Source organism: Salarias fasciatus, chromosome 13 (genome assembly GCF_902148845.1).
Source record: "Salarias fasciatus chromosome 13, fSalaFa1.1, whole genome shotgun sequence".
NCBI classification, from domain to species: domain Eukaryota; kingdom Metazoa; phylum Chordata; class Actinopteri; order Blenniiformes; family Blenniidae; genus Salarias; species Salarias fasciatus.
This window is the reverse complement of record NC_043757.1, coordinates 251,502-276,794: the sequence shown is the minus strand read 5'-3', so window position 1 is coordinate 276,794 and position 25,293 is coordinate 251,502. Positions and strand designations below refer to the sequence as shown.

The 25,293-nt window shown below is 53.6% G+C and overlaps 1 protein-coding gene across 1 annotated transcript in view; it reads left to right on the top strand.

Annotated features, from left to right (window-relative positions):
* The window catches only part of itsn1 (intersectin 1 (SH3 domain protein)), a 96,118-nt gene that overhangs the window by 23,287 nt on the left and 47,538 nt on the right, over positions 1 to 25,293 (top strand). The window contains exon 10 of the mRNA XM_030106486.1: positions 14,681 to 14,820. Coding sequence (XP_029962346.1) covers positions 14,681 to 14,820 — 140 coding nt within the window. The remainder of the gene's footprint in view (positions 1 to 14,680; positions 14,821 to 25,293) is intronic.

Below are 25,293 nucleotides of genomic sequence, written 5' to 3'. Positions count from 1 at the left end.
AACAGCTGAGTGTCGTCAGCATAACCATGGAAACTGATGAACAGCTGAGTGTCATCAGCGTAGCTATGGAAACTGATGAACAGCTGAGTGTCGTCAGCATAACCATGGAAACTGATGAACAGCTGAGTGTCGTCAGCATAACCATGGAAACTGATGAACAGCTGAGTGTCGTCAGTGTAGCTATGGAAACTGATGAACAGCTGAGTGTCGTCAGCATAACCATGGAAACTGATGAACAGCTGAGTGTCGTCAGCATAACCATGGAAACTGATGAACAGCTGAGTGTCGTCAGCGTAGCTATGGAAACTGATGAACAGCTGAGTGTCGTCAGCATAACCATGGAAACTGATGAACAGCTGAGTGTCGTCAGTGTAGCTATGGAAACTGATGAACAGCTGAGTGTCGTCAGCGTAGCTATGGAAACTGATGAACAGCTGAGTGTCGTCAGCATAACCATGGAAACTGATGAACAGCTGAGTGTCGTCAGTGTAGCTATGGAAACTGATGAACAGCTGAGTGTCGTCAGCGTAGCTATGGAAACTGATGAACAGCTGAGTGTCGTCAGCGTAGCTATGGAAGCTGATGAACAGCTGAGTGTCGTCAGCGTAGCTATGGAAACTGATGAACAGCTGAGTGTCGTCAGCGTAACCATGGAAACTGATGAACAGCTGAGTGTCGTCAGCGTAGCTATGGAAACTGATGAACAGCTGAGTGTCGTCAGCATAACCATGGAAACTGATGAACAGCTGAGTGTCGTCAGCATAACCATGGAAACTGATGAACAGCTGAGTGTCATCAGCGTAGCTATGGAAACTGATGAACAGCTGAGTGTCGTCAGCATAACCATGGAAACTGATGAACAGCTGAGTGTCGTCAGCATAACCATGGAAACTGATGAACAGCTGAGTGTCGTCAGTGTAGCTATGGAAACTGATGAACAGCTGAGTGTCGTCAGCATAACCATGGAAACTGATGAACAGCTGAGTGTCGTCAGCATAACCATGGAAACTGATGAACAGCTGAGTGTCGTCAGCGTAGCTATGGAAACTGATGAACAGCTGAGTGTCGTCAGCATAACCATGGAAACTGATGAACAGCTGAGTGTCGTCAGTGTAGCTATGGAAACTGATGAACAGCTGAGTGTCGTCAGCGTAGCTATGGAAACTGATGAACAGCTGAGTGTCGTCAGCATAACCATGGAAACTGATGAACAGCTGAGTGTCGTCAGTGTAGCTATGGAAACTGATGAACAGCTGAGTGTCGTCAGCGTAGCTATGGAAACTGATGAACAGCTGAGTGTCGTCAGCGTAGCTATGGAAGCTGATGAACAGCTGAGTGTCGTCAGCGTAGCTATGGAAACTGATGAACAGCTGAGTATCGTCAGCGTAGCTATGGAAACTGATGCTGTGTCTCCTGATGACGTCCCCAAGTGAAGCATGTAGAGATTAAAAAGTATGGGACCTAACATTGAACCTTGGGGAACCCCACACCTAATTTCATGGGTTCCTGAGGAACAAGTATCCAAACTTACATAAAAACATGGATCTGTGAGAAAAGACCTGAACCAGGTAAGAACAGTACCAGAGAGGCCCACCAGGTGACTCAGTCTGTTTATTAAAATGTGGTGGTCTACTGTGTCAAAAGCAGCACTTAGGTCCAGCAGAACCATCACTGTGAGCTTTTTATTATCTAAGTTCCACCTGATATCATTTAAAATCTTTAATTAAAGGGCGTCTCGGTACTGTGGTTCACTCTAAAACCAGACTGATGTCTTTCTAAAATGTTATTGATCATTAAAAAGTCATTGACTTGGTTAAAAACCAGTCTTTCTAAAACTTTACTTAAAGACGGTCAGTTGGATCCTGGTCTGTAGTTGTTAAGAACATTGGGGTCTATCGTATTTTTCAGATTATTAGTCGCTCCGGAGTATATGTCACACCTGCCAAAAAAATGCATGATGAATAAGAAAAAAACATGTAAGTCGCACCGGACTACAAGTCGCATTTTTCGATCGAAATTTATTTCGTGTCAGACACCAAAAACAGACATTTTATCTTGAGGATATAAAGTGCAGTAATAATATGTTGAGTAACAGGCTCTGTTAACTTTATGAACATGTGGGACATTAGCATAATATATTAGCCGCTTGAACAACGGGACTTAAACAACTACGTAAGTGGTTCACAAAACTCACTGTCACTCAAGTCTCACTCAAAATCGCCACCAAATCCATTGAATTCTTCATCCTTCGTGTCACTTTTGAAGAACTCCGCCAACTCTGGAAGCAGAGGGCGCGGCACTTCCTCGTCTGCGTGGCCGTCGTCAGAGTCGGCATCCGTCCCAGTTATTATTCCGCCCTTTCTGAATCCCGACGGTGCGGTTTCGGCTGTCACTGAAGCCCATGCGTTGCCGATCCATCCAATGACTTCCATGAAAGTTGCGTGGCTCGTCCTCCCGGTTGCCGTGAAGCTGTGTTCTCCGTCTGTCATCCGCTGCTCCCACAGCTGACGCCAAACTGCCTTAAAACACCGGTTGACCGAGATGTCAAGGGGCTGGAGTATTTTAGTTCAGCCTCCAGGGAGGACGGCGGGGATGGTGCCGAGAACCTTTAGTTTCTCTTTCAGCTGTGGAGGGATGCGCGCGCGCTGTCCATCACAAGCAAGGCTTTGCGTGTTTTGAAGAAGCCATCCGGACGCTCAGTGTAGCACTTTGTCAGCCAGAAGTTCTTCATATCTTGATCATCCATCCTTTCTCATTCACGGCCACAACAACTGTGGGGGATTGGATATTTGGCCTGGTTTTCCGTTTCAGGATGACCATTGGTGGCAGTTCGATCCATCTCCACAACATGCCGGCACCACTGTGAAGTGTGATTTCTCATGACCGGTTGTTACGATGTTCACGCCCTTTTCGCCTTTCTCCGCCACGCTTCGGCCCATCGGGATGTCGAACGTGAGGCGGACTTCATCCATGTTAACAGTATGATCCGGTGTCACGTTGTGCTCAGTGACTTGCTTTTTAAGAAACTCACGGAAACTGTCGATCTTGGCTTCGAAGTCTGCTGGCAGTTTCTGCGACACTGTTGTTGGTGCTCTGATAGAGAGGCGGCGTCGTTGCGTGAAGCAGTAACAGCGGGAAGGTCCTCCCGTAAAGTCGTTTACATTCATTTCCTTGGCAACGACCTGAGCGCGGAGGCGTAGCTGCACTGTGGACGAGCCTCTCCCGGCAGCGCGTGGTTCAAGCACCCATTTGTGAACTCGTTCCTCCGGCTGTGGCCATCCAGCTTTTAGTCCATGGTTAGCTTTTTTTGGTTTTCTTCATTGCAGTCAGAGTATCCTCCGCTTCTCGCCAGTCCCTCACAAGTTTCTCGCTCACGCCAAACCTTCGCTCTGCTGCTCGATCGCCATTTTCAGCTGCATATTTAACTGCTTGCAGTTTATAATCTGCAGAATATGATTTTCTTTTGGGAAGCATTTGTGTTCCGTCTTTCTCCGTTGTCCAAGCAAGCTAATGTTTACGTGATATATTTTGAGAGGTTCCGGAGTGACAGGAGTAGCAGATATTGACACACAATCTGAGAGCGCCCTCTGGTGGCTGTGAGTGGGGGGAGGTGGGGGGAGTGGGGGGGGACATACCATATATAAGTCGCTCTGGAGTCCAAGTCGCGGGACCAGCCTCACCGTGAGAAAAAGTGTGACTTATAATCCGGAAAATCCAGTAAACTGCTCTCCTTCAGAAGGGGCTTCACCACCGCCGTTCTGAAGGCAGTGGGGAAGACGCCGTCTGAAGAGAGCAGCTCATGATATTTAAAATCTGTTCCTCCAGGAATCCATGAAGTGATTTAAACAGTGGTGGGGATGGGATCTAGAAGGCAGGTTGTTGACTTTACTTGGGAGAAAACTGGACCAAGAGTCCTTCATCAACCAGGTCCAGACTGTCCAGTGTGTCCTCAGACAGGGACAACGGTTCAGCTGTGTTCACTGATAAAACCTGTTGGGGTAAAAGACTGGACCTGATGTCCAGGATCTTAGTTCTGAGGTGGTCTGCAGAGTCTTCACAGAGAGCGTCTGTCGGCTCCTTAAAAGCTTTATTAAAATTAGAGCCAGTTAAAATGTAGAAGGTGGAGAAGAGGAAGCGGGGGTTGTCTTTCCTGTCTGGAATACGTTGAGAGAAGTGGGAAGTTCAGCCTGTTTCACTGCATTATTGTAGATTTTGAGTTGTTGACGTAGAATCTGGTGATGAACAGTCAACTTGGATTTCCTCCACCTTCTTTCAGCTCTCCTGCAGTTTCTTTTCAGTGTGATGATTGTATCGTTTTTCCTCCAGGGGGGTTTGGGATGGCCCTTGATTGTTTTAGTTAAAAGTGGAGCGACTGAGTCCAGACTGGACTTCAGTTTACTGTTAAAATCATCAACGATAAAATCACAGGGTGCTGGTAAAATCCCAGCAGGAGGGCTCTGTAAGATCTGTATAAACTCTGCAGCCACTTCAGGAGGAAGGCAGGTCTCCTCACTGCTCTCACCGGGGCCCCCTGCTGGTTAAAACTGGTGATGTTAAAAAACAGCAGTGGTCAGACACAGCCAGGTCAACACCAGAGGACACACTGATGGACAGACCGGGTCAGAACCAGGTCCAGGGGGTTAGAACCAGGTCCAGGGGGTCAGAACCAGGTCCAGGGGGTCAGAACCAGGTCCAGGGGGTTAGAACCAGGTCCAGGGGGTCAGAACCAGGTCCAGGGGTTAGAACCAGGTCCAGGGGGTCAGAACCAGGTCCAGGGGGTTAGAACCAGGTCCAGGGTGTGTCCTCTGTTGTGTGACATGCTGTTTAAAATCTAAACAGTTTAAAAGGTTTAAAAATTCTCTGGACATTGAGTCCGAGATGTCGTCAACATGTAGGTTAAAATCACCAGTTATTAAAATTATACTATATTTAGAATGAATTATTGTTAAAAGTTCTGAAAATTCACTGATAAAAGACCAGAGTACTGAGGGGGTCTGGAGTACTGAGGGGGTCTGGAGTACTGAGGGGGTCTAGAGTACTGAGGGGGTCTAGAGTACTGAGGGGGTCTGGAGTACTGAGGGGGTCTAGAGTACTGAGGGGGTCTAGAGTACTGAGGGGGTCTAGAGTACTGAGGGGGTCTGGAGTACTGAGGGGGTCTGGAGTACTGAGGGGGTCTGGAGTACTGAGGGGGTCTAGAGTACTGAGGGGGTCTGGAGTACTGAGGGGGTCTGGAGTACTGAGGGGGTCTAGAGTACTGAGGGGGTCTGGAGTACTGAGGGGGTCTGGAGTACTGAGGGGGTCTAGAGTACTGAGGGGGTCTGGAGTACTGAGGGGGTCTAGAGTACTGAGGGGGTCTGGACTCTGTTCAGCAGGATGGGGGACTGCTAGAAACAAAGGCGTGGTGCTCAAAAGAAGTAAAAGTATTAAAAGCCGCTGCACACACGCTAAATGAGTTCTTTAAATGCAGCCGTCCCTCCAGCCTCTCAGCCTGTCTGCTGGAAGATAAAGAGTTAAACTGGGGGGGGGGGGGGGGGGGCCTCAGTGAGGAGAGCAGGAGCTCAGAGCCGCCGTGTCTCAGTGAGAAGCAGAGCGTCTGAGTTACTGTCTAAGATCAGATCATTAATAATAAAGGATTTGTTTCAGAGAGAGACACATTCAGCAGCGCCATGTTCATGGTGGGGGGGGGGGGGGGGGGGGGATGGTGGGGGGGGGTGGGGGGGGTGGTGGGGGGGGGGGGGGGGCTGGATGTGGCTCTCGGTGGAGTTTCACTGTTAAAAGAGTCGTTTGTGGTTTAAAAGCAAAAGCAGTCCGGGGGACGCGGTGTCTGGAGGAGGCGGCGGCGGCGGCGGCGCCGCCCGCCGGGCTGTCGTGGTACTGCGTCAGGGCCAGGAAGCGGGTGGAGAGGGGCAGTGGAGGCGAAGCCGCGGTGGGCTTGGCCTCGCGGCCCCGCACCACCACCTCCGCCCGGGAGCGCCGACGGTCCGGAGTGGAGCAGGAGGAGCCAGGGAGCTGGAGCGCCGCTGTTGAAGGACGAGCCGATGGCGGATTGTCCCTCGGCCGGCGTCCGGGCCCGCTCCGGCAGATCGTCTCTGTCCCTGAGCTCCTCCCGCAGCCGGCGATGTCCTCCCGCAGGTCGGCGGCGATCCCGTCCGCCTTCGGGACCGGGGGGTGCGGGCCAGGTCCGCGGTGCAGCGCCGCGGCCGCGTCGGGCTGGCGCCGCGGCCTCGCGCGCCGGTACCCACGGGCGCACGCCTCTGTCCCTGGTGCCCGGGTTCGCTGCCGGTGTCGCCGTGCCGCGGTCTTGCTGCCTCGCCGCCGCCGCCGCCGCTCCGCCGCGCGCCGTGTCTCGGTGGACTGAGCGTCTCGGCCTCGAGCGAGACGCTGTTGACGCTGCCGTGGTGTTCGGGATCATCGGCAATCGATCAGTGCATTTGTAGTTTCCTCACTGCTCCGGCCAGAGCCGCTGGAGGTCTGTTCGCTCTGCAGCTGCTTTTCACTTGTTAGGTGATGTTTGTTTACAAAATGTTCAAGTCGAGAATTAAATATTTTCTCTCTTATTTTTGAAAACTGAGACAACGAAGAAACCGGACGGTCATCAGTGAAACTGTTTGTTTCCACTTTTGAACAGTGGTGTCACTTCTGCTGTTTTCATGTTACTTGGGAAGCAGCCAGACTGAGACGCTGCCTTGCAGATGTGTTCCAGTGCTTTTTCCATATTATCCACAGTTTTTTAACAAGAGACATGTCAGTATCATGGCAGGCAGGGGAATACTTGCTTTTACAGCTGAGAACAACTTTTTGGACTTGTGGCTCATCAGTAGGAGAAAGAGACATGGAGTGTGAATTCCTTTCCTTTGGACCATTATTTCAGAGATCTGGACTGGTCGGGATCTCAGCAGACAGCTCTGGGCCAACAGTCACAAAAAAATGGTTGAAAGTATTTACAGTATTATTCATGTCATGATTATCACCATTTATGTCATCAGAATAGTTCGGATACTTCGCTTTTTCTGATCCTGGTTTTACTATTCCCTTTAGTACGCCCCATGTCTTCTTTATATTACTTTTGTTTTTATATAGAATTTGTTTATAATATAACTGCTTAGCTGTTCTAATTATATCTGTTAATTTATTTTTATATGTCTTATATCTTTGTTCTGCATCTTTGCTTTTGTACTCAAACAGTTTATATAGAGTTTTATTTTTTTTACCAGCAATAAACTTGGTTTATTTGATCTGAAGCCCATAGATGAAGAACAAATTTATAGAGTTATTAATGAACTAAACTATAGTAAGGCTAAAGATGTCTGTGGGATGGATAGCTCATTTTTAAAAATGCATAAAGAAATCTTATGCCCACCTCCTACAAAAATAATTATCAATCAATATGTGACAGTACATTCCCTTACAAACTGAAAACTGGCATAATCACGCCTGTTCATAAATCAGGTGACAAACAGGAGGTTAGCAGTTACCGCCCCGTTACTATCCTCCCCACAATCTCAAAAACCTATGAAAAAGTTCAAGCACAGCAGCTGACTGAACACCTGAACAGCCCGATACAGTTTGCTTTCAGAGGTGGATGCTCTACAGAAGCTGCCTGTTGCTGCTTTATCGAGGAAGTTAAATCGAGCCTCGATAAAGGAGGAGTGGTGGGGGCGGTATTCCTCCACCTCCGCAAGGCTTTGGACACGGTCAGCCATGACACACTCCTGCACAAGCTGACCAGCTTCCAGCTCTCCAATCAAACTATAAACTGGACCAAGTCGTACCTCAGTGACAGAGAACACAGTGTAAGGATTAAAAACACCTCTTCTTCACTTAAAAACTACACAACGGGAGTACCGCAGGGCTCCATCTTGGGGCCCTTGCTTTTCAGCCTCTGTACCAATGATCTCCCCTCTGTCTGCACTGCAAATGTCATCATGTACGCAGACGACACTGTATTATTTGTCCATGGCAAAAATGAAATGGATGTGGCAACCCAGGTAACAGAGCAGATGCAGGGGGCGTCTGACCGGCTGTGTCCAAACTGGTTAACATTAAATACTGACAAAACAGTCGTTATGTACTTTTTACAAACAAAGTTAAACACTTAAATATTCCAAATATTTTTATTGATGGTAAAAAAATCAAACATGTTGATGAATTTACCTATTTGGGTGTGACCTTGGACCAAACTTTTAACTTTTAAAAAAACATATAATGAAACTTCGAAATACTCTAAAGTTCAGCTTGTCAAACTTTAAGTACATACGGGGATCTTTGACCACTGAGGCTTCCCATCTCTACCTAAACTCCATGATCTTGTCGCGTTTTCTGTATTGTATATCGAGTTGGTCACAGGGTTGTGGTACTGCTCTGAGACCTCCTGAATCAATGTATAAATATGTGCTTAAGATCCACGATGGAAAACCCAGGCGTTACCATCATTGTTCTATTCTAACTAAATATCAAATATTGAACTTGGAAAATCAAATATTCTACTCAAATGTATGCCTTCTTTTCAAAATAAAGGTCTCGCAGCACCTCCACTGAGAACATTTGTGGCCCTGTGTTCTGAAAAAATGAACCGAACAACTCGATCTACAACCAGAGGAGAACGCAGCGTTCCTAAGTGTGGAACTGCGTTGGCTCGATCGGCCTTCTCTAGAGCTTCAATGAATCGGTGGAACTCACTACCAACTGAGATTCTTGCGTGGACCAGTTTCAAAACATTTGTGCGTTTAACAAAAGAATGACTGATAAAAAATCAGGTTTGTAGCCACTTTTAAACTGTGGTGTGACGAGTGAGTGAAAGAGCTTGAGTGTAGAAATGGGTGACGATGTGTTTTTAAGGCAAATGTCTCTCAAATGAAATGTTATGAAAGATGTTAAGACAGCAGCTTTGTAAGACATGGTCATCATGTTCCAGCTCCACTCAGAATCAGTTTTTACAGCCTGTAACATCAACCTGCCCCGGGACGACGGGTGGAAATGAGCATTTTTGCTGTAACCTGGTACAAAGCACCTCTCCTTTGTGGTTCATGTTATTTTGTACACTGTCCCTGTGTAAATAAAACCAGACCAGACCATTTAATGTTCCTTTGGTAAGCCAGGGGCTTTTCACAGATTTGCTTTTTAAGCTGTATACTTTAACTGGACAGTGAGTATCATACAGAGACAAATGTGTTCAAGAAGTTGTCAGAAGCATGGTCTGCCTTTGTTTCTGAGGTGACAGCACTCCAGTCTTGGTCTTTCAGGCTGTTGTTAAAAGCTTTGATTGTTTCTTCATTTTTTATTCGTTTACAAGTAACCTTCTTATCTTCTTTAATGACATTAAGTTTCTAATCACACAGAGTGAAAGCAGGCAAGTGATCCGTGATATCACACAGCAACAGACCACCGGTTGCAGGAACTCCCATGTTATTAGTAAATGTATTATCAAGTATTGTTGCTCTGTGCGATGTTGTCCTGCGAGGTTTAGTTATTGTGGGGTATAGAGACAAACTGTGCATTGTATCAGAAAAATCATCTATTGCAGTTTGTTTGGTTGAGTTCAGTAAATCGATGTTGAAGTCACCACAGATGAATAATAATGTTTGATTGGAAAGAGAAAATCTTTCTTCCATTATTTCTGTAGAGGTTTTGATATTAGACCCAGGTGAACGGTACGACTTACAACAATGTTTTTCTGGTTTCCGTTACAAATCTCAGTTGTTAAACATTCCATGATCTCAGCTATTGTGAATGACAGATTAGACAGAACTTCATATTTTACAGATTTGTGAATAAATAGAGCTACCCCGCCTCCCATTTTTCTTTCTCTATTCATAAATTTGACCTGATTATTATCAAGGACAAACTCTGTCTCTGTGATTATTGATCCAGGTTTCTGAAATTGCAATAATGCTGAATGAGGACTTAAATTTGGTCAAATATTCTTTGATATGATTGAAATTCGAGCACGTGCTTCTGCTATTCAAATGTATCGTTGATAGCTTTCCCTCAGAGTTTACTTTGCTGTTGTATTGATCTTGAGTGAAATAGTTACATTCTCCAGCAGAAGTGGAAAGACAGTTGTTATCAGGGTCCATCTCAGACAGATCGAGTGTGTTACACTCCATGGAATTAAAAGAATCAAGTTCCATTTGTTTATGTTGAAGGATTCTCTGCAGCGTACCCACATCTCGCTGTTTGGTGCTGCATTCATGTTTCGTGTTGGACTCTGGTTCGTGATGTTCAGAGAAGAGGAATAGTGTCATGCGTTACCTTGTTCTGTGCCATGGTTCTACATATACATCCAGTTCCTCCATCTTTCTCACCACCAGCGCTTTGGCGTTCTCTGGGGACCCGTTTAGTTTTATGTAGACTTTGCAGTTGGAAATCCATGTGTGCTGGATCCTTTGCTGTTTTCTCAGTTGTCTGGCTTTTTCGCAGTGTCCACATTCCTCTTGGTCAGATGTTCATTGATGTAAACGTTGGTTCCTTTAAGTTTGCGGCCTTGTTTTAGCAGAGCCACTTTGTCTTTACGGTTTCCAGACCGCAGAGCGACAGCTGGAGTGACGTTGTTCCGGGAGGGCAGCGGGCGGCAGGCCTCGATGTGGCCCAGGGCCGTCCCTATCCCCGTGTTGTGGAGGAAGGTCGCGACCTGTCGCTCCTCCTCACTGGGCGGCCCGCTGACGGCGTCGGCGGCCGCCGCTCCTGCTTGGTTTTGATCCCAGTCACCATTAAGTCATTCTTGCAGGTGTATTGTTCCAACTCATCCACACGTCGCTCCAAGTCCACAATGCGCCGATCTTTTTCAGCGCTTTGTATACGAAGCGCACTTACCTGCTCCCGCAGGGACAATCGCGTTTGTTGCTCTCTGACAGTGGCTAGCTCCCCAGTAAGAAAGTCGAGGGCGGCTTTTATATCCTCAAACTCCTCGGGAGACGGTCCTCTTCTTGGTGGCATCTTGACATGCACAGCATGCACCACAAGAACAGCACAAGCAGCAACAACCCACAGAGTTAGCGGCTGGTTAGCAGCTAAGTTGCTAAGTCCACTTGGGGTCCGCTCCGAAAAGTCCTCGTTCGCAGTGAGGGGAGCACAGGATGCCAACAAATGTCCATACGTTGAAAAGACACCTTAAGGTTCACAAAATACCAGACGATGACAAGAAAAGAGGTTGATTAATCCAAAACAAGTGCTTTTCGGAAGCGCGTGCCACTCGCGACAATGCACAGCGTGACAGGACAGGGTTCAGTGCACGGCAGAAACCAGCATTTCTCCCTCCAAGGCGACGTTCAGACTGCAGGCTGAATGACCCAGTCCGATTGTTCAGCCCCAATGCGACCTGGATCGGATCTATTCAGGACAGTCTGAACAACACAGATCAGATTGTTTTCAAATGCGACCCGGCCTCTTGGGTATGTGCTCCTAAATCCGACACGTATCTGATCTTTCGCCATGCGGCTTCAGTCTGAACGGCAGGTCGCATTTATCCCACCTGCACGTAGGGCTGTCACCATCATTACAGTGTTCCTCAATCGCACTTTTTTTACATATTCACGAATATTTGTCATATTCGTGATTACTTTGAATTATTATAATAATAATGATAATAATAATAATAATAATAATAATCATGATAATAATAAATAATAATACTAAACTTTATTTGTATAGCACCTTTCTAGATCATTGTGCCACAAAATGCTTTACACAGCATAAACAAAAAGGGATAAAAACAGCGCAGAAAACAACACAAAAACAGGAAAAGAAGCAACAGAGTCAGAATCAGAGTCTTCAGCTGCTTTTTAAAGGAGTCGACAGACTCCGCTGATCTGACACTGATTGGGAGGGAGTTCCAGAGAGCGGGTGAATTATTTATTTTATGCACAAAGTTGCATAAAACTCAGAATCTGACATCATGGCGGAGTGCCAGCAGCAGCAGCAGTAACAGCAGCAGCAGCAGGAACAGCAGCAGCAGGAACAGCAGCAGCAGTAACAGCAGCAGCAGCAGGAACAGCAGCAGCAGCAGGAACAGCAGCAGCAGCAGCAGCAGGAACAGCAGCAGCAGCAGGAACAGCAGCAGGAACAGCAGCAGGAACAGCAGCAGCAGCAGCAGCAGCAGGAACAGCAGCAGCAGCAGGAACAGCAGCAGCAGCAGCAGCAGGAACAGCAGCAGCAGGAACAGCAGCAGCAGCAGCAGCAGCAGTAACAGCAGCAGCAGTAACAGCAGCAGCAGCAGGAACAGCAGCAGCAGCAGGAACAGCAGCAGCAGGAACAGCAGCAGCAGTAACAGCAGCAGCAGCAGGAACAGCAGCAGCAGCAGCAGCAGTAACAGCAGCAGCAGTAACAGCAGCAGCAGCAGGAACAGCAGCAGCAGCAGTAACAGCAGCAGCAGCAGGAACAGCAGCAGCAGTAACAGCAGCAGCAGCAGTAACAGCAGCAGCAGCAGCAGCAGTAACAGCAGCAGCAGCAGTAACAGCAGCAGTAACAGCAGCAGCAGTAACAGCAGCAGCAGTAACAGTAACAACAGCAGCAGCAGCAGCAGCAGCAGCAGTAACAGCAGCAGTAACAGCAGCAGCAGTAACAGCAGCAGCAGTAACAGTAACAGCAGCAGTAACAGCAGCAGTAACAGTAACAGCAGCAGTAACAGCAGCAGGAACAGCAGCAGTAACAGCAGCAGCAGCAGGAACAGCAGCAGTAACAGCAGCAGCAGCAGTAACAGCAGCAGCAGCAGTAACAGCAGCAGTAACAGCAGCAGCAGTAACAGCAGCAGCAGCAGTAACAGCAGCAGTAACAGCAGCAGCAGTAACAACAGCAGCAGCAGCAGTAACAGCAGCAGCAGCAGCAGCAGCAGCAGTAACAGCAGCAGTAACAGCAGCAGCAGTAACAGCAGCAGCAGCAGGAACAGCAGCAGCAGTAACAGCAGCAGCAGCAGTAACAGCAGCAGTAACAGCAGCAGCAGTAACAGCAGCAGCAGTAACAGTAACAGCAGCAGTAACAGCAGCAGCAGTAACAGTAACAGCAGCAGTAACAGCAGCAGGAACAGCAGCAGTAACAGCAGCAGCAGCAGGAACAGCAGCAGCAGTAACAGCAGCAGCAGCAGTAACAGCAGCAGTAACAGCAGCAGCAGTAACAGCAGCAGCAGCAGTAACAGCAGCAGTAACAGCAGCAGCAGTAACAGCAGCAGCAGCAGCAGCAGCAGCAGTAACAGCAGCAGTAACAGCAGCAGCAGTAACAGCAGCAGCAGCAGGAACAGCAGCAGCAGTAACAGCAGCAGCAGCAGCAGCAGCAGCAGTAACAGCAGCAGTAACAGCAGCAGCAGTAACAGCAGCAGCAGCAGGAACAGCAGCAGCAGTAACAACAGCAGCAGCAGTAACAGCAGCAGTAACAGCAGCAGCAGTAACAACAGCAGCAGCAGCAGCAGCAGCAGCAGTAACAGCAGCAGTAACAGCAGCAGCAGTAACAGCAGCAGCAGTAACAGTAACAGCAGCAGTAACAGCAGCAGCAGTAACAGTAACAGCAGCAGTAACAGCAGCAGGAACAGCAGCAGTAACAGCAGCAGCAGCAGGAACAGCAGCAGCAGTAACAGCAGCAGCAGCAGTAACAGCAGCAGCAGCAGTAACAGCAGCAGTAACAGCAGCAGTAACAGCAGCAGTAACAGCAGCAGCAGTAACAGCAGCAGCAGCAGCAGCAGCAGCAGTAACAGCAGCAGTAACAGCAGCAGCAGTAACAGCAGCAGCAGTAACAGTAACAGCAGCAGTAACAGCAGCAGTAACAGCAGTAACAGTAACAGCAGCAGTAACAGTAACAGCAGTAACAGTAACAGCAGCAGTAACAGTAACAGCAGCAGTAACAGCAGCAGTAACAGCAGCAGTAACAGCAGTAACAGCAGCAGTAACAGCAGTAACAGTAACAGCAGCAGTAACAGCAGCAGTAACAGCAGCAGCAGTAACAGCAGCAGTAGCAGCAGCAGTAACAGCAGTAACAGCAGCAGTAACAGCAGTAACAGTAACAGCAGCAGTAACAGCAGCAGCAGTAACAGTAACAGCAGCAGTAACAGCAGCAGTAACAGCAGCAGTAACAGCAGCAGCAGTAACAGTAACAGCAGCAGTAACAGCAGCAGTAGCAGCAGCCTCGCTCGCCCTGCCGTCTCGGCTTTGGTGAGCGAGGCTTCGTTAATCACATGGAGGGCGAGGAGGTCCTGGTGCCAGAGCGCCGCTGTGGAGGACGCCATGTGGAAACTTTGCTGTGAAACAGCGCCGGTCAAAAGCGCTGCCAAGCTAACGCTAATAATATAATACTTTAGCGATCATCAACTGGCGGCCCACAGGCTGAATCCGGCCCGCCGAACCGTCCAGGCAGGACCGTCCCCCCCCCCGAAACCTCGGCTCTCTTCCTTCTCAACCTTCTTAAAGCGATAGTCCCATTTAGCGCAATTCCTTGGTCATTAGAGCAGCAGACGGACTGTTTCTGTGAGGCGAGCTGTTGTTTATCCAGAGGAGAGTCAGGAAGGTTTTCAGGACGGACACAATGGAAGTGGACGGTACTTTTGTTCCCCCTCGTCAAACTCATCAAATACACAATCCAACAACCCCAAAACACTTTGGTGGACACGTTATAATCCACACATTCACTACGCTGTGGAATAATAATGCAAAATGACCAGATTGAGTTGTTTATACGAAGTTTATGTGTTTGTGTTCAGGTGACGGCCTGTCGACGGTCCAGAAGGCCGTGGAGCAGAAGGAGTCCAGCAGGCAGCAGCTCCGAGAGCAGCTGGACGCCGTGGAGAGAGAAACCAGAGCCAAGCTGCTGGAGATCGACGCTTTTAACACCCAGCTCAAGGTGAACCGCCGCCCGCACCCTGGTGAACCCTGGGTAAAGCCTGGTTAAACCCTGGTGAACCCTGGTAAACCCTGCTTAAACCCTGGTGAACCCTGGTTAAACCCTGGAGAACCCTGGGTAAACCCTGGTAAACCCTGCTTAAACCCTGGTGAACCCTGGGTAAACCCTGCTTAAACCCTGGTGAACCCTGGTTAAACCCTGGTGAACCCTGCTGAAACCCTGGAGAACCCTGGTGAACCCTGGTTAAACCCTGGAGAACCCTGGGTAAACCCTGGTAAACCCTGCTGAAACCCTGGAGAACCCTGGTTAAACCCTGGAGAACCCTGGTGAACCCTGGTTAAACCCTGGTGAACCCTGGTGAACCCTGGTTAAACCCTGGTGAACCCTGCTGAAACCCTGGAGAACCCTGGTGAACCCTGGTTAAACCCTGGAGAACCCTGGGTAAACCCTGGTAAACCCTGCTGAAACCCTGGAGAACCCTGGTTAAACCCTGGAGAACCCTGGAGAACCCTGGTTAAACCCTGGAGAACCCTGGTGAACCCTGGTTAAACCCTGGTGAACCCTGGTTAAACCCTGGTGAACCTTGCTGAAACCCTGGAGAACCCTGGTTAAACCCTGGAGAACCCTGGTGAACCCTGGTTAAACCCTGGAGAACCCTGGTGAACCCTGGTTAAACCCTGGAGAACCCTGGTGAACCCTGGTTAAACCCTGGTGAACCTTGCTGAAACCCTGGGAACCCTGGTAAACCCTGCTTAAACCCTGGTGAACCCTGGGTAAACCCTGGTAAACCCTGCTTAAACCCTGGTGAACCCTGGGTAAACCCTGGTGAACCCTGGGTAAACCCTGGTGAGCCCTGGGTAAACCCGTCCTCTCAGATTAACCAGTCCTCTGAGATTAAAGCTCCTGTCCAGAGTTTTGAAAGAGAGAGTTTTTTTTAATCCAACATCTGGAGGCTCCGCCTCCCTCTGCTTCCATGAGCGACCAAGCCACGCCCCTTTAATTGTGCACGCTATTACCTGTGGGGTGAAAATGAGAGCCTCCAGTCCTGCAGCATCCTCCATGTTGAGCTGTTTCCGCTGGACGTCCAGCAGACGGTGGATATATCTGCTGTAGCTAACTCTCCCCTGCTGGGCGAGCGACGTGCTCTCTGGCTGCTCCAGCTGACTGACAGCAGGACAAGGCGGAAGCTCCAAGCCTATTGGCTGACGCTGACCGGCGCTTTATCTGATAACATGGGGGTCTATGAGACGAAGGCGGGGCTCATAAATACATGTTTATACTGCTTTATGCTGATATTATGTTGTAGTATGAACCAGACTGACACACTGAAGCTCTGCTGAAAAATGATTCATATGTTGGAAACGAACGGAAACTCCGGACACCAGCTTTAACCCGTCTCCTCTCAGTTTAACCCATCCTCCATACACCCATCCTCGTTTTCTACCCGTACCCGGCCCGGGTTTCGGGGCAGCGGTCTCGACTGACAGGCCGGCCCCCAGCTGAGCAGACTGAACTGAGCGCTAACAGAAGCCAGTTTGAACCTTTTATCTGCGTGGCTTTGGCAGCTCCTCCCATCAGTGTCTGCAGCTCGCTCTCCAGCAGACTCTCGTCATAACAATGCTTTATTCCACTGGTTTTTGTAGCCCCGCCCCTTTCCTTGTCCTTGACAGGTAAGCGACAGGCTTGCACACGTGTTTGATTCCTCCGGGCTCCACTCCAGCGCCGCTCCAGACACATTCACCGTGGTTTTTTTTCAGCGTGAGAAATGCAATGTGTGGCGTGAGGCGAGACAAAAGCCGAAATGCGCTTCTGTCAGGCTGAACGCTGAAACCTGAGACGCTGAAACCTGAGACGCTGAAACCTGAGACGCTGAAACCTGAGACGCTGAAACCTGAGACGCTGAAACCTGAGACGCTGAAACCTGAGACGCTGAAACCTGAGACGCTGAAACCTGAGACGCTGAAACCTGAGACGCTGAAACCTGAGACGCTGCAGCCTGCAAGAGGCCGGCTGGGCTCTGTCCCAGCAGCCTGAGCAGGGACGCCCAGACCCCCCGTCCCCAGACCCCCCGTCCCCAGACCCCCCGTCCCCAGACCCCCCGTCCCCAGACCCCCCGTCCCCAGACCCTCCGTCCCCAGACCTCCCGTCCCCAGACCCCCCGTCCCCAGACCCCCCGTCCCCAGACCCCCCGTCCCCAGACCCCCCGTCCCCAGACCCCCCGTCCCCAGACCCCCCGTCCCCAGACCCCCCGTCCCCAGACCTCCCGTCCCCAGACCTCCCGTCCCCAGACCCCCCGTCCCCAGACCTCCCGTCCCCAGACCCCCCGTCCCCAGACGCCCAGACCCCCCGTCCCCAGACCCCCCGTCCCCAGACCTCCCGTCCCCAGACCTCCCGTCCCCAGACCCCCCGTCCCCAGACGCCCAGACCCTCCGTCCCCAGACCTCCCGTCCCCAGACCCCCCCTCCCCAGACCTCCCGTCCCCAGACCCCCCGTCCCCAGACCTCCCGTCCCCAGACCTCCCGTCCCCAGACCCCCCGTCCCCAGACCTCCCGTCCCCAGACCCCCCGTCCCCAGACCTCCCGTCCCCAGACCCCCCGTCCCCAGACCCCCCGTCCCCAGACCTCCCGTCCCCAGACCTCCCGTCCCCAGACCTCCCGTCCCCAGACCCCCCGTCCCCAGACCTCCCGTCCCCAGACCCCCCGTCCCCAGACCTCCCGCCCCCAGACCCCCCGTCCCCAGACCCCCCGTCCCCAGACCTCCCGTCCCCAGACCCCCCGTCCCCAGACCTCCCGTCCCCAGACCCCCCGTCCCCAGACGCCCAGACCCCCCGTCCCCAGACCCCCCGTCCCCAGACCTCCCGTCCCCAGACCTCCCGTCCCCAGACCCCCCGTCCCCAGACGCCCAGACCCTCCGTCCCAGACCTCCCGTCCCCAGACCCCCCGTCCCCAGACCTCCCGTCCCCAGACCCCCCGTCCCCAGACCTCCCGTCCCCAGACCTCCCGTCCCCAGACCCCCCGTCCCCAGACCTCCCGTCCCCAGACCCCCCGTCCCCAGACCTCCCGTCCCCAGACCCCCCGTCCCCAGACCCCCCGTCCCCAGACCTCCCGTCCCCAGACCTCCCGTCCCCAGACCTCCCGTCCCCAGACCCCCCGTCCCCAGACCTCCCGTCCCCAGACCCCCCGTCCCCAGACCTCCCGTCCCCAGACTCTTCCTCCAGCTCTTCCTGGAGGATCCCAAGGCGTTCCCAGACCAGCCGAGAGACATAGTCTCTCCAGCGTGTCCTGGTCTTCCCCGGGGTCTCCTCCAGGTGGGACATGCCCGGAACACCTCCCCAGGGAGGCGTCCAGGAGGCGTCCTGAAGAGGTGCTGAGCCTCCTCAGCTGCTCCACTCCGAGCTCCGCCCTGGTGACGTAGCCCCTCCCCCTGTCTCTAAGGGAGTCCAGCCCCCCTACGGAGGAAGCTCATTTCAGCCGCTTGTGTCCGGGATCTGGTCCTTTCGGTCCTGACCCAAAGCTCAGGACCAGAGGTGAGGGTGGAACGTAGACGGACCGGTAAATCCAGAGCTTCTCCTTTTGGCTCCTTCTTCACCACGACGGACCGAAACGACTGATCTCTGCAGCCGCTGCACCGATCCGCCTGTCAGTCTCCCCTCCACCCTTCCTCCACCCTCCTGTCAGTCTCGCCTCCACCCTTCCTCCACCCTCCTGTCAGTCTCTCCTCCACCCTTCCTCCACCCTCCTGTCAGTCTCTCCTCCACCCTTCCTCCACCCTCCTGTCAGTCTCGCCTCCACCCTTCCTCCACCCTCCTGTCAGTCTCTCCTCCATCCTTCCTCCACCCTCCTGTCAGTCTCTCCTCCACCCTTCCTCCACCCTCCTGTCAGTCTCTCCTCCATCCTTCCTCCACCCTCCTGTCAGTCTCTCCTCCACCCTTCCTCCACCCTCCTGTCAGTCTCGCCTCCACCCTTCCTCCACCCTCCTGTCAGTCTCTCCTCCACCCGCCCCCCACTGTGAACAAGACCCCAAGATACTGAAACTCCTCCACCTGGACCAGAGTCTCTCCACCAACCTGGAGAGGACAGACCACCTTCTTCTGATCCAGGACCAGGTCCAGGACCAGGACCTTGGTTTTGGAGGTGCTGATCCTCATCCCTGTCACTTCAAACTCAGCTACAAACCGCCCCAGTGCATGATGGTCCAGGTTCCATGGAGCCAACAGGAGAACATCATCTGCAAAAAGCAGAGACGAAACCCTGTGGTCCCCAAACTGGCCCCCCTCCAGCTCCTGGTCCCTGAACCGGACCCCCTCCAGCTGCTGGTCCCTGAACCGGACCCCCTCCAGCTCCTGGTCCCTGAACCGGACCCCCTCCAGCTCCTGGTCCCTGAACTGGACCCCCTCTGGCCCCTGGTCCCTGAGCCGAACCCCCTCTGGCCCCTGGTCCCTGAGCCGAACCCCCTCTGGCCCCTGGTCCCTGAACCGGACCCCCTCTGGCCCCTGGTCCCTGAACTGGACCCCCTCTGGCCCCTGGTCCCTGAACCGGACCCCCTCTGGCCCCTGGTCCCTGAACCGGACCCCCTCTGGCCCCTGGTCCCTGAACCGGACCCCCTCTGGCCCCTGGTCCCTGAAACAGACCCCCTTCGGCTTCTGGCTGCTCCTAGAACTTCTGTCCATAAAGATTCTGAACAGAACCGGTACCAAAGTTCAGCCCTGCTGGAGTCCAACATGAACCAGGACCAGGTCCGACTTGACTGCCTTCAATGTGGACCAGACTCCTGCTCCGGTCCTCCAGAGACCGGACGGCCCTGAACAAAGGGCCCTGGACTCTGATTCCTGAAGCCCCCCACGAGACACCAGGAGGGACGCGGTCCGACACCTTCTCCAGGTCCACAAAACTCATGTGGACTGGATGGATGAACTCCCACGAGCCCTGGAGCCCCTGTGGAGGGTCTAGAGCTGGTCCAGGACTCCAGGACCAGGACGAAAACCACATAATTCCTCCTGGGTCCGAGGTTCACTATCGGTGGAGTCCTCCTCTCCAGGACCTGGACTAGACTGTCCCAGGGAGCCTGAGGAGTCTGACCCCTATCGCTGGACCACATCCTCCGGTCCTCCTTTTTTAACAGGGGACCAGCACCCCGGTCTGCCAGTCCAGAGGCACTGGGACTCCATGTCCCCAGCGTCCCTCAGGACATGAGAGCAGCTCTCCTGGAGGTGGTAGTTGAAAACCCTGCTGACACAGACAGGTGGGGAGCTGGACTAGGGCGGTCCACCTGGCAAACGGTACCGCAGGAGTCCTGAGGCGAGCTCAGGAGGACAGAAACCTCCCGGAGACCGGTTCAGACCGCGGGGAGAGGGTTAGTTCGGTCCTGCTGCTGATGTGATGCTGCAACAGTAATCCTGGTCCCAGCAGACCCTCAACAGGTCTGGTTCCTGGTCCGGGTCGGGACGGGGGGGTAGCGTGAGGAGCGTCGGGTCGGGGGTCGGGACGGGGGGGTAGCGTGAGGAGCGTCGAGACGGGGGTCAGGACGGGGGGGTAGCGTGAGGAGCGTCGAGACGGGGGTCAGGACGGGGGGGTAGCGTGAGGAGCGTCGAGACGGGGGTCAGGACGGGGGGGTAGCGTGAGGAGCGTCGGGTCGGGGGTCAGGACGGGGCGTTCAGCCGTCAGGGTGGCAGTGGAGAGAGGGAGCGAGCGCAGGCGTGGAGTCTCTGGTCTCTGGTCTCTGGTCTCTGGTCTCTGGTCTCTGGTCTCTGGTCTCTGCCCTGCTGGTCTCTGGTCTCTGGTCTCTGGTCTCTGCCCTGCTGGTCTCTGGTCTCTGGTCTCTGCCCTGCTGGTCTCTGGTCTCTGGTCTCTGGTCTCTGCCCTGCTGGTCTCTGGTCTCTGGTATCTGGTCTCTGCCCTGCTGGTCTCTGCCCTGCTGGTCTCTGGTCTCTGGTCTCTGCCCTGCTGGTCTCTGGTCTCTGGTCTCTGGTCTCTGCCCTGCTGGTCTCTGGTCTCTGGTCTCTGGTCTCTGCCCTGCTGGTCTCTGGTCTCTGGTCTCTGGTCTCTGCCCTGCTGGTCTCTGGTCTCTGGTCTCTGGTCTCTGGTCTCTGCCCTGCTGGTCTCTGGTCTCTGGTCTCTGGTCTCTGCCCTGCTGGTCTCTGGTCTCTGCCCTGCTGGTCTCTGGTCTCTGGTCTCTGGTCTCTGCCCTGCTGGTCTCTGGTCTCTGGTCTCTGGTCTCTGCCCTGCTGGTCTCTGGTCTCTGGTCTCTGGTCTCTGCCCTGCTGGTATCTGGTCTCTGCCCTGCTGGTCTCTGCCCTGCTGGTCTCTGGTCTCTGGTCTCTGGTCTCTGCCCTGCTGGTCTCTGGTCTCTGGTCTCTGGTCTCTGCCCTGCTGGTCTCTGGTCTCTGGTCTCTGCCCTGCTGGTCTCTGGTCTCTGCCCTGCTGGTCTCTGGTCTCTGGTCTCTGGTCTCTGCCCTGCTGGTCTCTGGTCTCTGGTCTCTGCCCTGCTGGTCTCTGGTCTCTGCCCTGCTGGTCTCTGGTCTCTGGTCTCTGGTCTCTGCCCTGCTGGTCTCTGGTCTCTGGTCTCTGGTCTCTGCCCTGCTGGTCTCTGCCCTGCTGGTCTCTGGTCTCTGGTCTCTGGTCTCTGCCCTGCTGGTCTCTGGTCTCTGGTCTCTGCCCTGCTGGTCTCTGGTCTCTGGTCTCTGGTCTCTGGTCTCTGCCCTGCTGGTCTCTGGTCTCTGGTATCTGGTCTCTGCCCTGCTGGTCTCTGCCCTGCTGGTCTCTGGTCTCTGGTCTCTGGTCTCTGCCCTGCTGGTCTCTGGTCTCTGGTCTCTGGTCTCTGGTCTCTGCCCTGCTGGTCTCTGGTCTCTGCCCTGCTGGTCTCTGCCCTGCTGGTCTCTGGTCTCTGGTCTCTGGTCTCTGGTCTCTGGTCTCTGCCCTGCTGGTCTCTGCCCTGCTGGTCTCTGGTCTCTGCCCTGCTGGTCTCTGGTCTCTGGTCTCTGCCCTGCTGGTCTCTGCCCTGCTGGTCTCTGGTCTCTGGTCTCTGGTCTCTGCCCTGCTGGTCTCTGCCCTGCTGGTCTCTGGTCTCTGGTCTCTGCCCTGCTGGTCTCTGCCCTGCTGGTCTCTGGTCTCTGGTCTCTGGTCTCTGCCCTGCTGGTCTCTGGTCTCTGGTCTCTGCCCTGCTGGTCTCTGCCCTGCTGGTCTCTGGTCTCTGGTCTCTGGTCTCTGCCCTGCTGGTCTCTGCCCTGCTGGTCTCTGGTCTCTGGTCTCTGCCCTGCTGGTCTCTGGTCTCTGGTCTCTGCCCTGCTGGTCTCTGCCCTGCTGGTCTCTGGTCTCTGGTCTCTGGTCTCTGCCCTGCTGGTCTCTGGTCTCTGGTCTCTGCCCTGCTGGTCTCTGGTCTCTGGTCTCTGCCCTGCTGGTCTCTGGTCTCTGGTCTCTGGTCTCTGCCCTGCTGGTCTCTGGTCTCTGGTCTCTGGTCTCTGCCCTGCTGGTCTCTGGTCTCTGGTCTCTGGTCTCTGCCCTGCTGGTCTCTGCCCTGCTGGTCTCTGGTCTCTGGTCTCTGGTCTCTGGTCTCTGCCCTGCTGGTCTCTGCCCTGCTGGTCTCTGCCCTGCTGGTCTCTGGTCTCTGGTCTCTGGTCTCTGCCCTGCTGGTCTCTGGTCTCTGGTCTCTGCCCTGCTGGTCTCTGGTCTCTGGTCTCTGGTCTCTGGTCTCTGGTCTCTGGTCTCTGCCCTGCTGGTCTCTGGTCTCTGGTCTCTGGTCTCTGCCCTGCTGGTCTCTGCCCTGCTGGTCTCTGGTCTCTGGTCTCTGGTCTCTGCCCTGCTGGTCTCTGCCCTGCTGGTCTCTGGTCTCTGGTCTCTGGTCTCTGGTCTCTGGTCTCTGGTCTCTGCCCTGCTGGTCTCTGGTCTCTGGTCTCTGCCCTGCTGGTCTCTGGTCTCTGCCCTGCTGGTCTCTGGTCTCTGGTCTCTGCCCTGCTGGTCTCTGCCCTGCTGGTCTCTGGTCTCTGGTCTCTGGTCTCTGCCCTGCTGGTCTCTGCCCTGCTGGTCTCTGGTCTCTGGTCTCTGCCCTGCTGGTCTCTGGTCTCTGGTCTCTGCCCTGCTGGTCTCTGCCCTGCTGGTCTCTGGTCTCTGGTCTCTGGTCTCTGCCCTGCTGGTCTCTGGTCTCTGGTCTCTGCCCTGCTGGTCTCTGCCCTGCTGGTCTCTGGTCTCTGGTCTCTGGTCTCTGCCCTGCTGGTCTCTGCCCTGCTGGTCTCTGGTCTCTGGTCTCTGCCCTGCTGGTCTCTGGTCTCTGGTCTCTGCCCTGCTGGTCTCTGCCCTGCTGGTCTCTGGTCTCTGGTCTCTGGTCTCTGCCCTGCTGGTCTCTGGTCTCTGGTCTCTGCCCTGCTGGTCTCTGGTCTCTGGTCTCTGCCCTGCTGGTCTCTGGTCTCTGGTCTCTGGTCTCTGCCCTGCTGGTCTCTGCCCTGCTGGTCTCTGGTCTCTGGTCTCTGGTCTCTGGTCTCTGCCCTGCTGGTCTCTGCCCTGCTGGTCTCTGCCCTGCTGGTCTCTGGTCTCTGGTCTCTGGTCTCTGCCCTGCTGGTCTCTGGTCTCTGGTCTCTGGTCTCTGGTCTCTGGTCTCTGGTCTCTGGTCTCTGCCCTGCTGGTCTCTGCCCTGCTGGTCTCTGGTCTCTGGTCTCTGGTCTCTGGTCTCTGGTCTCTGGTCTCTGGTCTCTGGTCTCTGGTCTCTGGTCTCTGGTCTCTGCCCTGCTGGTCTCTGGTCTCTGGTCTCTGGTCTCTGCAACCCGACTGGAAACTTTTACAATAAATAAACCAGCGACGCTTCGCCCGGCGGGGGGCCAGGTCTACACCGCACTGGGGGAACCCTGGAGAAGTCCATCATTGACCTCTGACCTAGGCTGTCCTGGTGCCAAGTGGTCTTGTGGACCCCCTGTGCTGGAACATGGTGCTGGTTCTGGACTAGCTGAGGCTGGAACAGAAGTCCAATAACAGACCACTGGGTTCAGACCAGGGAGGCCCCGAGTCCTGACCCCCTTCCAGGTCTCACTGTCGCTGCCCATGTGGTCCTTGAAGACCCCCAGTAGAACCATGGAGTCCCCAGTAGAACCATGGAGTCCCCAGTAGAACCATGGAGTCCCCAGTAGAACCAAGGAGTCCCCAGTAGAACCATGGAGTCCCCAGTAGAACCAAGGAGTCCCCAGTAGAACCAAGGAGTCCCCAGTAGAACCAAGGAGTCCCCAGTAGAACCAAGGAGTCCCCAGTAGAACCAAGGAGTCCTCAGTAGAACCATGGAGTCCCCAGTAGAACCAAGGAGTCCCCAGTAGAACCAAGGAGTCCCCAGTAGAACCAAGGAGTCCTCAGTAGAACCATGGAGTCTTCAGTAGAACCATGGAGTCCCCAGTAGAACCATGGAGTCCCCAGTAGAACCATGGAGTCCTCAGTAGAACCATGGAGTCCCCAGTAGAACCATGGAGTCCCCAGTAGAACCATGGAGTCCCCAGTAGAACCAAGGAGAACCTTGAGACGACTCGTCTGCTTCCTGTTGGGCGTGGGGAGCAGCAGGAGCTTCCGGAGGTTTCAGACATCAGTCCCGTTCTTGAAACATTTTTCTCCGAGTTGGTTGTGAGTGCGATGGAGACGATCTGGAGTCCTGAAGTTAGATTTCGTCTCATCATTTATCTGAAGACTGGAGACGATCTGGCTTCGTGCCAGCGGCGAGGATCAGAGACACCGAGGCCGTTCAGGGTCCGTCTCCGTCCTGGAGAAGCGGTCCGGTCTGCTGGTTTTAACATTTCGTCCTGAAATGATGTGAATTAATGTGCAGCTGAACTGTTCACCACTGAAGGTCAGAAGGTCAAAGGTCAGTGTATAAAAGGCCACCAAGTTTGTTAATCATTTATATATGTTGAGAAGGGATGTATTTAGTTGTCACGGGGTTATAGGTCACAGAGGTGTATATGTCACGCCGTCTGGCCGCCACGCCCCCCTCGACACCTGCAGCTCGGCGGCGTCACGGCGGAGCAGCACGCTGGATGTGTCGCGGCTCTGGTGGGGAAGTTGGGTTAGCGCTGGGCATGTTGTGGCTAACTGTTAGCACGGTGCGGACGGGCTGCCGTTCCCCGCCGTCTGTTAGGCTGCTTTCACACCTTCTAGTCCGCTGGAGCGGTTCGGTTCGGACATAAATCATTCATAAACCTCGCAGCTGTCAACCAGTTCGGTTCATTCACACCACCTGTTTTTGCAGATGAACTCTCCACTATGACCCTCCTGCCCCTTGGTGGCGCTGGTCACATAATAGTGTGTTGTGGGTGGTGGAAGTGAGCCCTGATCGGCCAGCATGTGTGACGTGATGCGCCGCGCGGCTCGCTACGGAAGCCTCCGCCGACCAAAAAGCCTTCTGCACAACAGAGCGGACAGGACCGAGGCCGGTCCACGTTCACACCAGCAGCGGACCGCGCCGAGACCGCACCGAGACCGCCTCCTGGAGGAGGTCTCGGTACGGTTC